The 14,345-nt window shown below is 41.4% G+C and overlaps 1 protein-coding gene across 5 annotated transcripts in view; it reads left to right on the forward strand.

Annotated features, from left to right (window-relative positions):
• The window catches only part of tanc2a (tetratricopeptide repeat, ankyrin repeat and coiled-coil containing 2a), a 591,670-nt gene that overhangs the window by 447,202 nt on the left and 130,123 nt on the right, over window positions 1-14,345 (forward strand). For all 5 annotated transcript variants that reach the window (XM_052038520.1, XM_052038521.1, XM_052038522.1 and 2 more), the window contains one exon: window positions 1,809-2,090. In XM_052038520.1, coding sequence (XP_051894480.1) covers window positions 1,809-2,090 — 282 coding nt within the window. The remainder of the gene's footprint in view (window positions 1-1,808; window positions 2,091-14,345) is intronic.

Here is a 14,345-nt window from a genome sequence, read left to right on the forward strand (position 1 = left end):
AGTAGTTAAAAAGCATACAGAATCCTGGGCTTTGTAAACTGTTACATGGGTACAAGAACAAGAAAGTCTTGATCAACATTTTATAAGACATCACTGGAATATTGTGTCTAGTTCTGAGCACCACTCTTTAGGAAAGATGTGACATCCTCAGAAAGGGTGCAGAAGAGATTACTGGAATGATTCCAGGTTGACTAGAGAAGCTGGATTTGTGGTTCAGAGGGGATGTGACAGAGATGTTTGAAATTAGGAAAGATTTAGACAGAGTTGAGAGTGAGAAACTGCAACCATTATTGACATAGTCAAGAACCAGAGGAACGTGGAATGAAAGTGATTGGTAAAAGGACTAAGAGTGATATGAAAAAATTATATACATCAGGTGGTCAGGGTCTGGAACTCATGGCCTGGTAGTAGTGAAGGAAGATTTAACTGAGGTGTTCAAAGCAAATCTGGCTAAATACTTGAAAGCGTTTGCATGGCTATAAAGAGAAGATATGGATGGTTGGCTCTTGTAAAAAACCAGTAAGGATTAAATGACCTTGTTCTGTGCTGTAAATTTTTTGGGTTTTCTGTAATAACTTAGAAGGGTTATGGGTCATTAATGCAATATAAACACTAAAGATGTAGTAAGGAATTAAAGAAAGTCTTTATTACCCAAACCCTGCACAAAGGAAGATGGCTGCAGTTGTTGGAGGTCAATCATCCCAGCCCCAGGACATCACTGCAAGCATTTCTGAGGGTGTCCTTAACCTAGTCATCTTCTGCTGCTTCATCATTGACCTTCCTTCATCACAAGTTCAGAAGTGATGACGTTTGCTGATGATCGCACAATGTAAATTCCATTTGCAACTCCTTAGCAAATAAAGCAGCCCCCACCTGTGTGCAGAAAGACCTTGACAGCAGACAGGCATGGGCTGAGAAGTGGAAAGTCACTCCATGCAGGCCATGACTATCTTCAAATAGAGAGAGTCTCGCCACCTACACTTGACGTTCAATGATCTGCCTTGCTGATTCCCTCACTATCAACATCCTGGAAGGGTACTATTGGGCAAGTCGTATAATTACCATGGCTATTGGAAGTAGGACAGGTTAGATGCCCTGCATTGAGTGACTCACCTTCTGACACCCCAAAAGCCTTTCCACTGTCCCTAAGGCAAAAGTCAGGAATCTGATGATTTACTGCCCACCTGCATTGCTGAATGCAGCTCCAGCAGCTCTTAAGAAGCTCAGCACCATCCAGTAGAAAACAGTCTTCTTGACTGGCAGCACACAAACCACCCTAAATGTTCATTCCATTCAATGCCCTTGCACCATGGCTGTAATATATACCATCTACAAAATGCACAAAAGTTAATAACCTGGGCTATTCTGATAGATGCTTCCAAAAACACAAACTCTTAACACCAAGAAGGAGAAGGAAATGGGGAACACCCCACCTGCATGCTGTCCTCCAAGGTTTCAGAAATGAATTTCAAAAAAAAAGGGCAGTGTTGAGTTAATAAGGTTGGAAAGTGCTATATTGAAAACAAGTGCTATTCCTCCAGCTTCCAGGATGAACCAAGCCAGTGAGATCTGAATGGGATAGATAATTAAAATGGCAAGTGATCAAAATCTCAGGGAGAAGCTTAAAGACTTATCAATGGTTTCCTGTAAAGCAATCACCAAATCTTTCTTTTCCTCTTTGTGTTTTCTGTTTTTGGCGCCACCAAGCCTCTAGTTGTTTTATTCCTTAGAAAATGTTCTTGTAGTTAATTACTTTTAATTGCATTATTGAGATTGATCTGACAATAGCTCTTTTATTGTTCCCACAGTACGCTTTGCACCATACAGACCTCCAGACATCTCCTTGAAACCACTTTTGTTTGAAGTCCCCAGCATCACCACAGATTCGGTGTTCATTGGGCGCGATTGGCTCTTCCATGAGATTGATGCACAGTTAAAATGTGGTAATCCCAGTGTGAACAGAGGAGTAGTGATCATTGGGAATATTGGATTCGGGAAAACAGCCATCATCTCAAGACTGGTTGCCCTCAGCTGCCATGGATCTCGCATGAGACAGATTGCATCTGATAGTCCACATGCATCACCAAAGCGTACGTATTTAAAAATAACTACCTTTCTTTATGTACATCTCTTGGGATGGGAAAGAGAGGTTTATTCTGAGAATCTATATTCCTTTGTTTTATGCTCAATAACATGGTTATCTGTAATGCTAGCTCTGCAATCTTGTGTCCCCATCACATCATCTCCTTCCTCTCCTTCTGCCTTCTCATGCCCCTACTCTGTTCCCATCCAAATAATCTTCTCACTCAAAAACAAATATTCTTTGAGTAACTGAGTGATACAGCATGGAAACAGACCCTTTGGCTCACCGTGCTTATGTTAGCTGTCACCCATTTACACTATTCCCGTTCTTTCTCTTGCATCCCAACCAACTTCCCACTCCCCTCTGATTCACCTGCCATCCACCTACACTAAGGGCAATTTACAGTTAACCCATCAGCCAGCATGCCTTGGATGAAACCAGAACACATGGGGTTACCCACACGGACACAGGGAGAACATCAAATTCCACACAGACAGCACCCAAAGTCATAGTCAAACACGTGTTTGGAGGTATGAGGCATCAGTGCTAAATGTTGTGCCACTCTGCTACCCATGCAGCATTCAAGAAAATAATTATGCGTGAAGGTTCCCCTGAGTTTTTTGCCCCTATCAATAGAAAACTCTTGACTGTTTGGAGACTTGATGCCTACTGATCTATTTGGAAATTGATTGAAGATAACCAGAAATGTGTTTAAAAATTTCAGTCGATCCTGTAATTGATCAATAGTAGGATTTTAATGCAAAAGTTTGCAGTTGTACCTTGATGATTCAGCAAAAATCTGCCACAGTAAGAGGGAACCTTGCAATGGAGGATCTGATGGGAAGGATGCTGATGCTGCAGATCAAATGATCCAGTGGTAGAGTTCAAGATGTATGATCATAGAACATAACAGCGTAGGAACAGACTCTTTGGCCCACAATGTTGTGCCAAACTAATTAAACCAGTAATTAATTGACTAACTGAACTAATCCCTTCTGCCTACACAATGTCCATATCTCTCCATTCTCTGCACATTCATGTGCCTACCTAATAGCCTCTTAAACGCCTCTATCATATTTGCCCGTACATCTCCTTTGAATTTAACACGATGATACTGCTTTGAATATTTCCACGATTCCAGATCTCAGTCTTGCTTATCGTAGCACGTGAAGGAGAAGTGGCTTGGAGACTGAGCACCTTACCAGCCAGCAGCAAATTACTACAAGGTTGAGGTGGTGGCCAATTCCTGGTTTTCAAGATAGTGGGGATCTCTCAGTGGCAGATCTAGCTTCTGCTGTTGGTGGGAGGTGAACTTGCTGTGTGTGTCTGTGCATGTGTACATGCTTGTTTCTCTGTGCATGTGCCTGTGCACATTCTTGTGTATATGCACATGAGTATGTGTGTCCATGCAATTGCCAGGGGCCACCAACCCAATGTTTGGGTTGAGGTGAAGTGCTGATTACAGCCACTCCACTCCTTGCCCACCTCATGGCTCTAATTGTGGAACAAAAGGAGGACAATGGCTATAAAAAATAATTTATTGAAAAATAAGTGGGATGTATTCTGTCTCCCTTCTGTTTCTGTCTGCTTTAATTTGCTGACTTCAGTAAAATACTGCAGATGCTGGAATTCTGAAATAAAAACAGAAAATAGTAGAAGTACTCAGCAGATCAGCTGGCATCTGTGGAGAGAGAAACTGAGTTGATGTTTTTAAATTAATGACCTTTCAGCAGCTGGAAGAAGTTGGAAATAAAACAAGTTGAAGCAAAAGGAGAGAGGAATAGAGAGAACAAAAGGGAAGGTTTATGACAGGATGGGCACAGGAAAAGTACAGTGTAATGTCGTGATGGTGCTGGCTGAAAGAGGGTAGTAAAGGCTAATGAACAACAAAAGGTTTGTCCAGAGGAGCTGCCAGTAAGAGGAGACAAATGAAATCTGAAATACTTGAAGAGATAGCAAAAAATTAAATGCAAGGTACAAAGCTGGAACAGCTAATTATCTGGAGCTGATGAATTTGCCATCAAGTACTGGGGGCTGTAATGTACTTGGATGGAAGGTGAGATGCTGTTCCTTGATCTTTGAGCTGAACCCATCTAAAAGGCTAAAGACAGAGAGGGCAAAATGGGATGCAGAATTAAATAATAGACAACTGGAAGCTTGGGGGTCACCCTTGTAGACTGAACAGGGCTGCTCTGCAAAGCGGTCACCCAATCTTCTTTTTGCTTCTCCAACATAGAGGAGAATACATGAAAATGTGCAAACTTCACACAGACAGCACCAGAAGCCTGGATTGAATCCGTGCATCTCGAGCTGCAAGACAGTAGCTCTATTGCCACTGCTGTGGAATTTGAACTTAGTTAAATATTCTGGAATTTTGTATTAACTAGTTTCAGCATTGATGGTCACGGAACTTCCTAATTGTCATGAAAACCCATTTGATCACTCATTACCCTTGGGGCAAGGAAATCTGCTGTTCCTAGTTGGTCTCGTCTATATGTAATAGACTGACATGGTTGATTCTTAAGTGATCTGTGAAATGTCTACTCTGTTGTATCATAGCAGCTGCTTTAATACGGAATAATAACAAAACCAGGTGGACTACTTGGCATCAACCTCACATAGAATTCAGACTTCACAAAGTCACTTCCAGCCCAGTCAACCTTGTAAAGCTCTTCTTGGGACGATCTGGGGATTGGTGTCTAAATCTGGAGAGTTGTCCTACAATTCAAACCACAGCCTGATGTAGTCATGCTCACAGAATCACTTCTCACACACAGTGTGTCAAGCTCCTCCTCTACTTTCCCTGGGTACGTCCTGTCCTAACACTGGACAGACCACCAGAGTCATGGAGTCATACAGCATGGAAACAGGCCCTTCAACCCAACTCATCCATGCTGACCAAGATGCCCCATCCAAGCTAGTCCCATGTGCCTGCGTTTGACCCATAACCCTCTAAACCGTTCCTATCTATTTACCTGTCCAAAAGTCTTTTAAAAGTTGCTATTGTATCTGCCTCAACCACTTCCTCTGGCAGCTTGTTCAATATACAGACCACCCTCTGTGTGGGGGAAAAGTTGCCTCTCAGGTTCCTATTAAGTCTTTCCCCTCTCACCTTAAATCTATGCCTCAAGTGCCTGATTCCACAAACCTGGGAAAAAGACTGAGTGCATTCACCTTATTTATGCACCTCTATAGGATGACCCCTCAGTCTCCAGAGGTGGCAATACAGTGGTAAACAGGCAGGAGTAAGTATACCTGGGAGTCCTAAACATTGACGGCATCAGGTCCTCCTTATGATTGCTGCCTAACTGTGTTCCTCAAATGACAAATCAGTACACTTTGTTAGACAACACTAGCCAGAAGCATTCAAAGTTGCAAGGACAAAAATGCACTGTGGTTGGGGTTTCAACACAGAGGGTGGCTTGGAAATACCATCACTGGTAACGCTGGCTGAGTCATGAATGGTGTACCTGACAAACTCAGTCTGTGGCAGGTGGTGAGTGAACCAACATGTAGGATAAACTTATTTTAATCTCAGCTTCATCAATCTACCTTTTTCTGATCAGCTGTACATGACCACATTGGTTGGAGTGACAAACACGTAGCCCTCGTCGAAACAAAGTTCTGTTTCCACACCAAAAGTACCCTCCATCATGTTATGCAGTCCTGCTGCTGTGCTAAATGGGATGGACTAAATGGTTCTGGCAGCTCAAAACTAGGCATCCATGAGGTGCTGTGGACCATCAGCAGTAACAGAAATGTTCTCCTCCACAATCTGCAACCTCAAGGTCTTGCATGTCCCTCACTCTACCAGTCAATCAAGCCAAAGGGTCAATCTAATTCAATGAGAAGGGCAGATGGAAGTGACATCAACCGTACCTAAAACTGATGCACCAACTATGCAATGCTGCAGCACTGGACTACTTCTGTGCCAAACAGCATGCATTGGACAGAGTTATACTATTACACATCCAACGATGTCCAAGCACATTGAGTCAGGAATGATGATGGAGAATTAAACAGTTGAAAAGAGGAAGAGGCACCATGAACATCACCAATAATGGCAGGGCGCAACACATGAGTGCTAAACGTGAGGGGAAACCACGTTCAGCGGGAAGTGTCGATTGGATGATCCATCTCTGCTTCTTCTTGAGACCATCACTAAATACAGCCTTTAGCCAATTCGATTTACTCCACACGATATCAAGTAACAATTGAGAGCAATGGATGTGATAAAGGCTGAATAGACCAAACAACATCCCAGCTGTGGTACTCAAGACATTCACATCACCCCTGGGTAGGGTAATCCTATACAGCTTCAACATTATTATCTGCCTGACAATATCGAAAATTTGCTGCACATATCCTGTCAACAAAGCCGGCCTGGCTAATTTACATCCAATCATTCTACTCCTAATCATCAGCAGTGACAGGCAGGTGTCATTGACAGTGTGTGGCACTGACTTCCATTAACCTGCTCATTGATTCCACATTTGGGTTTTGTGCCAAACCTCATCACAATGTTGGTTCAAGCATAACCTAAGATCTGAATTCCAGAGGGAACGTGAGAGTGACAGTACTTGTTTTCAGAGCAGCGTTTGACGGAGTATGATATCAAGTTATCATAATAAAATTAAGTCAATGGGCTTCAAGAAGAAAATACCCAACGCTTGGAGTCTTTCCTCCCCAAAGAAGGCTGTAGTTGTTGAGGTCAATCATTCCAGCCCCAGGAAATTGATACAGAAATTCCTCAGGGCAGTGTCATAGCCCTAACCATCCTCAGCTGCTTCATCGATGACCTTCCTTTCATCATAAGGTCAGAAATGCAGATGTTTTCTGATTGCACAATGTTCAATTCCATTTGCTGCAACTCAGTGGATGAAGTAGCCCATGACTGCTTGCAGCATGGCCCAAATAACCAGGGGCATAATTGACTAGAAACTGAACTGAACAGCAACATAAATAATGTGAGCAGGTCCAAGGTTGGTATCTTGAATCAAGTGTCTCATCTCCTGCACCTCTTGGGGACAAGGCACGAGTCAGGCAAGCAATGAAATATTCCCCAGCTGCCTGGACTACTACAGCTCCAATAACAGTTGGGAAGCTCCATACCATTCAAAAAAAAACCTTCATTGACACCCCATTCTCCCCAGTAAACATTCATTCCCTTCGGCACCATGGTTGCATCAATAAAATGCACTGCAGTCACTGAATTTGGCTACCTCAATAACACCACTTAAATCTGTGATCCCTACCACCAAGAAGGACAAGAGCTATGAGAGCATCATCTCCTGCAACACTGGCATCAACCGAACAATTTGAAAATGTTGTCTGCCCATGCGCCATCCAGAAGCCCAACCTGGCTAATTACTGCTGCCGCCCAGAACATTCTATGCAAGGGATGCTTTTCACTGTGTGTTTCGATGTACATGTGACTATGAAGATATCTTATCTTAATCTCAGTCATCAGCACAATGATGTAAGGTGTTATTGACAGTGCTATAAAGTGGCATTAACTTGCACATGGAAGTATATCACTGTTCTGAGTCTTAATCCCAGAAATTCTTACTCAACTATGGAATACCTTCACTAGAAGGACTGTCTCACCTCAGGAAGGTAGTGTACAACCACTTTTTCAAGGGTAATTAGGAATGAGTAATAAATGCTGGCCTTGCCTGCAATGCCCAGATCCTGAAATAAGAATAAACAGTAAAATATCTGTAGAGCTGTATATTTAATTTTCATTTCCTAGAACAGCAATTATTGCAACTGAATTAAGTGCTAACTATATAGAATTCCTATTTATTCAGTGTTATAAATGTTTATAATTTTTAAAAAATCACACCCGTATGTCATTGTGCTAATTGTATGCATGTAAAGGTAAGGTTCAATTTTGAAATACTTTGGGAGAGTGTACAGACTTCTGGTTTGAACCCTTGGGATTATTATTACAGAATGAAAGTTGGAACATTATGTTGCAACTTTACAAAAAACTAGTCAGACTGCACTTGGGAGTACTGTGTGCAGTTCTGGTTGCCATGTTATAGGAAGGATGTGATTGCGCTGGAGAGAGTGTAGAGGAGATTCACCAGGATTTTGCCGGGTTGGAGAACTACAGTTATGGGGAGAGGTTGGATCGGCTGGGCATTTTCCCTCAGGTGAAGGAGGTTGAAGGATGACCTGACAGAAGTATGTAAAATTATGAGAAGCATAAATAGTATAGATAGTCAAACTCTTTTTCCCATAGTAGGGGTATCAAAACCAAGAGGGCATAAGCTTAAGGTGAGAGGAAGGAGTTTTAAAAGGGGGTCTGAGGGGTAAGATTTTTTTTTACATAGAGTGGTTGATGTCTGGAACTCACTGCCAGAGGAGGTGGTGGAATCAGATACAATCATTAAACTTAAGAGGCATTAAGACACACACTTACTGTATGTAAGCAAGGCATAGAAGGATATAGTCCGATTGCAGGTAAGTAGGATTAGTATAGATGGGCAAAAAGCTTAGTCAGAGACATGGTGGGTCAAAGGGCCTGTTTCTATGCCACATGACTGTATGATTCACATAATTTTATGTACCTCTATCACGTCACCCTCGGCCCTGCAGGGAAAACAAACCGAGCCTTTGTAATATTCACCCATATCTGAAGTTCTCCAATCCATGCAACATGCTGGTGAATCTCCTCTGCACTCTCTCCAGCACAACCACATCTTTCCTACAGCGCGGTGACTCCCAAGTGCAGTCTAACTAGCGTTCTGTAAAGTTGCAACATAACATCTCAACTTTTATATTCTGTGTCCCAACATATGAAGACATACATGCTTCACCACCCTATCTAACTGTGTGGCCACTTTCAGGGAATTATGGATTTGAACATCAAGGTCCCTCTGTTCATCAACAATACTTAGCACCCTACCATTTACTATATATCTATCATACCCCTATTTGATTTCCCAAAATGCATCACCTCACACGTCAGCATTAAATTCCATCTGCCAAATGTCTGCCCAACTTCCCATCTGATTCTATCCTGCTGTAGCCTTAGACAACCTTCCTCGCTGTCCACATCATCATCAACTTTTGTGTCATCCGCAAACTTACTAAGCATACCTCCGATGTTCACGTCTGAGTTGTTAATGCATTATCACAAATAACAAGGGTCCCAGCACCTATCCCTGCAGTGTATCACTAATCACAGACTTCCGATCAGTAAAGCATCCTTCCACCACTACCCACTACCTCATATTACCAAGCCAGTTTTGGATCCAATTAGCTCACTTGTCTGGGACCCCAAGTGTCTTAACCTTCTGGACCAGCCTACCATTACAGGACCTTGTCAAATGCCTTACTGAAGTCCATATAGACAATGTCCACTGCCCTGCCTTCATCAGTTTCATTTGTTATCTCCTCAAAATACTCAGTCAAATTAGTGAGACAGTATTTACCCCACACAAAGCCATGCTGACTATCCCTGACCAGGCCCAGCCTTTCCAAATGTATATAAATCCTATCCCTTAGGATTTTCTCCAATAATTCCCCTACCACTGATGTAACAGACACTGGCCTTTAATTACTTGGCTTATATCTGCTGCTCTTCTTAAAGAAACAACATCAGTTATCCTCCAGTCTCCTGATACCTCACCTGTGGCAAAACAAAGATGCAGAAAATCTCTGTCAGGGCCCCAGCTATCTCTTGTTTCCCGTAGCAACCTGGGATAGATCTTACCTGGTCCTGGGCATTTATCAACCCTTGTGTGTCCCGTGACACCTAACACCCCCTCTTTCTTAATACTGACCTGCTCCAGATTATCCTAGTTCCCCCTTCCTGATCTCAGCTATCTTCCATGTGCTTCTCCTAGGTGAATACAGATGAGAAGTATTCATTTAGAACCTTGCCCACATCATCTGGCTCCACACATAGATTACCCCTTTGGTCCGTAAGGGGACCCACTCTTTGCCTGGCTCCCTTCTTGTTCCTGATAATACTTGCAGAGTGTTTGGGATTCTCCTTAATCTTACATGCCACAGATATTTCATGGCCCTTTTTACCCTCCTAGTTTCTTTCTTTAGTTCACTCCTGCATGCCTATATTCCTCGAGACTCCCTTGATCCCAATTGCCTATACCTGCCGTACGTTTTTGTTTCCGGATCAAACCTTCAATATCCTTTGTTGACCAAGGTTCCCTAGGCTTGCCATCTTTGCCTTTCACTGTTATTGGAACATGCTGGCTGAAATCTTACCAACTCTCTTTTAAGAGACTCCCACTTATTGTTTTATACCCACAAGCATCTGCTCCCAATCTACATTTGCCAGGTTCTTCATGATATTGAAATCAGCCTTCTCCAATTCAAGACCTTAACTTGAGGACCAATTTTATCTCTTTCCATAATTACCTTGAAACTTACAGAATTATGGTCATTGTTCTCAAAAGTGCTCCCCCACCAACACTTCCACCACCTATCCAGTTTCATTTCCTAAGATAAGGTCAAGTACAGCCCCATCTCTAGTAATATCTCCACATTGTCTCAAAAAAACTCTCCTGGATGCACTTAACGAATCCCACCCCAGCTTAGTCCTTTGCACTAAGGCAATCCCAGTCAATATTGGGAAAGTTAAAATTCCCCACTACTTTAACCCTATTGTTCTTGCACCTTTCTGCAATTTGCTTACATATCTGTTCCTCTAATTCCTGCTGACTATTGGAAGGCCAATAGCATAACCTCAGCAACGTGATTGCCCTCACTTATTCTTAAATTTTACCCATATGGCTTCATTGGACAATCCCTCCAGGATATCCTCTCTAAGTACTGCTATTATGTTCTCCCTAATCAGTAGTGCGACTCCCCCTCCTTTGTATTCCCCTCTGGAATGTTTGAAACCTGTATACGTCAGAACATTCAGCTGCCAGTCCTGTCCTGCCCCTGCCTCAACCTCGTTTCCATGATTGCAATGACATCATGATTCCAAGTGCTGATCCATGCTCTAGCTCATCTGAGTTACCTGTGAGGCTCTTTGCATTAAATGCAATTAATCCTGCCAGATCTCCTGTCTCTGTCTGCTCTGCTCACTGGACTTGATTAATTTATTCTCTATATTTTTTCTCCCCACCCACTGCACTGCTGCTGTGTCTCCTAGCCCCCTGCCAAATTAGTTTAACCCTCCCAAGTAGCATGAGCAAATCTCTGTACAAGGATACTGGTCCCCTTCCCTTTTGGAGCAAACCCCCCCTTTTACCTGAAAGGATGTGAAGCATATCAACTTGAACAGGGAGCATTGGGGAGGGCAGATTACCACTGAAAGGATAGGAGTTGAATCGACTCTGTGACTGTGAATTTGGTAAGGAGTTAGATACGGTAGAACAACTTTTGTTGATGATCTCATTGGTCTGCTGAAAACCTAAATACTCTTTAAAAATGAAAATAAAAACATTACAATGACGATATCCTGAAGTGAACCAGAAAGTTCCATTGCCGGTGGAGAACATGAAGTGATTTCTTCACAATGTGCACCTTGGCTTCTCAGATAGTGCTGCAATGCTATTCCATATTCAGTATTTGAGTTTTTATTATGCCAAAAGAAGTGAGTAGATGTTAAGTGATCCATCTTTTCCTGATGAGCTTAAATGTTTTTCTGCCATAAAAATAATATTTCAATCTTGGCAACTTAAAACAGAAAAATATGCAGCGACCTTGGATTTTGTTTTCTCAAAGTTGAACTGGTAGATTATTTGAATCAAGGAACATTGAAGTAACAGGAATGGATTGTACCATCTGTACAGGGGAAGTTATTTAATAGGTTTGTTACCTGTTTCTTCATCTCATAGTCATAGCATTTAGGCCTGTTTCTTGCGTTCTGAGCTAATTTTGGCCAGGTTAGTGCTTCAGGAATTATTAGTCTGCTTCCGTTTTCTATGCCTTAGCTTAGTTGAAGTGTGTTTTTCCTCGGTGGAGTGGAAAGAGTTAATGTCTTCATATTACTCGTTTAACAAAACAAATATCACACAACCAGACTTTAAGAGATGAAAACCAGTTGGAAATAAAATAAAAAGCAGCTGTTAGTAAAACACTGCACATCTCCCAAGCTCTTCTGTTGTTTCTTTTTTAATAAGATCTTCCAGTTGGTTTCATTACCAGATCAGTGTATGTTGTGTAAAAAAGCTCAAAGGGAATGGGCATAATCATACATTCTTTTGAGATAAAAAGCAGCCCAAATTCTAAAACAGAGACTGAACATCAGTAAAAATTGTCTGCATTGTGGTATGTTCCTTTTTCAGTTGCCTGCTTGTTCAATGAATAGAGAAATTTTTAGATACTTCCCAAACCTGCATAAAACATCCTTGGATTTATGAATGAATAGTTTGTGGGGTTACACTAATGGCACAACATGCTGTCTTGTTAATTAAGATGGTAAATTATTGACTTTTAGAACAAACACATTTATTTCAAGTAAAAGACCAGTTTTCCCATTTGTCTCCTATTATGAAGATGTTAAAAGTTTTCATGCTGTTTAGTCAAAAAATGGTAAATCTAAACTCAAGCAGCATCCTTAGTTAACCCAATTATTGTTAATTTTGGACTTCAAAAAAAATACGAACTTTCCTACTAATGCACAAGAACATAATTTCCCCCATCCAAGTCTCAGGAAAAACAGTCCGAAGAGATGAACAAGAATACTAAACCAAAATGTTTTTCCGTCAATCACTTCATAATTGTGAGCTATGGAGTGGTATTAGGGTAGATCATCTGCATAAGGTTTTAATCAAAAGGATAAGAAGATACAAGAATTTTGAAGTGTTTATATAATATAACTTCTGGGGGGTATTTTTTATTCCTGGCTAGTTCAATATCTTCCAAACAAAACTTAATTTTGGTTTATTTTTGAATTAAAATTCAACAACAAATAAAAACATACATTGATAATTCTGCATCAAAGAGATAAAGAAAAATAAATAATGCTGCTGCAACTGAATTATGTTAACTGATCAAATTTTATTGTTAACTTGCTCTTTTGTTATAAGTTGAGGTCTCAGACTGCAAGAGATGTCTTACACCCAATGTGAATTGAAATGGGTGGAGACTACCTCCTACAGGTAGCCTTACACTTCACAGTTTCAGTGTATTGGGGAATCAGATCACAGAACTGACCATTGAGTTTACACTGCTGCTTTTAATTTGACGTTTGTCAGAAAAATCTTTTTTAGGCTGTTTAAAGAGATAGAGAGGTATAGCATGGAAACAGGCCCTTTAGCCCACTGAGACACTGCTGGTGATTGGCCACCCATTTTTCACTAAGCTTACATTAATCCCATCTTCTATTCTCTCCACCTTCTGCTGAACACTTCAGACTCACCAACACGCCATGGGCAATTTATTGTGGCCAATTAACCTACCATTTTGCACATCTTTGGGATATGGGAGGAAACTGGAGCACCCAGAGAAAATCAATGTGGTCACAGGGAAAACGCGCAAACTCAGGCAGTACACAGACAGTACTGGAGGTTACGACTGAACCTGGGACACTGGAGCTGTGAGACTGCAGCTTTACCAGCTGCATCACTGTGCCGCCCTTTGATCCTATGATAAATTGAAGCTACTCTCAAACTAATTGGTCATTTCCTATTTGCCCTAATTTTCTTCCATAAGATTCATCACTTGTTTTATCCAGGCACCTAAAGGTGAGCTTAAATTAACCACTTAAAGTGATAGCTGCCTTGCCAAACAACCATAGGCAAGGTAACAAATCTCAGTGCATTCAGGCTTACTAATGCATGGACCTACATGCATAGATAACTGGCTATTCATCAAAAACATTGTGGAATGGGTAGGACAAGGATTCAACCAAGATAAAGGTGCTAAAATGTTCCAAAATAAATAAGCAGAAAAATTAAAATGGTTAGGAAAACATGAGTTGTAAGCCTCTATTGTGAAACTTGCTATTGAGTTGTGTAGTAAGCCAAAAGAAGACGTGAGGTACTCACGGATATGGAAAGGAATGTTTTTAAAAAAAATATAGAAGTAAGAGTCACAAACATCGTCCAATAGTGTAATAGCAAAGGGCTTATCTGGGGAAAAAGTTAAAATGTTAAGCGGTTCAAATGGAGTTCAACATGAGTGTAGGATATGCTAAAATGGGCACATTGATTATGCCCTACAGACTGATTTTCCAACTTGGCTACTTTTCTGACTCCCTTTTTCCATCCCTGTCTTGGTCAGTTGAGATTTTAAAGTATTATTTTCTTTCATTCCAATTAAGTTTTGCTTGTAG

Source organism: Pristis pectinata, chromosome 25 (genome assembly GCF_009764475.1).
Source record: "Pristis pectinata isolate sPriPec2 chromosome 25, sPriPec2.1.pri, whole genome shotgun sequence".
Taxonomy (NCBI): domain Eukaryota; kingdom Metazoa; phylum Chordata; class Chondrichthyes; order Rhinopristiformes; family Pristidae; genus Pristis; species Pristis pectinata.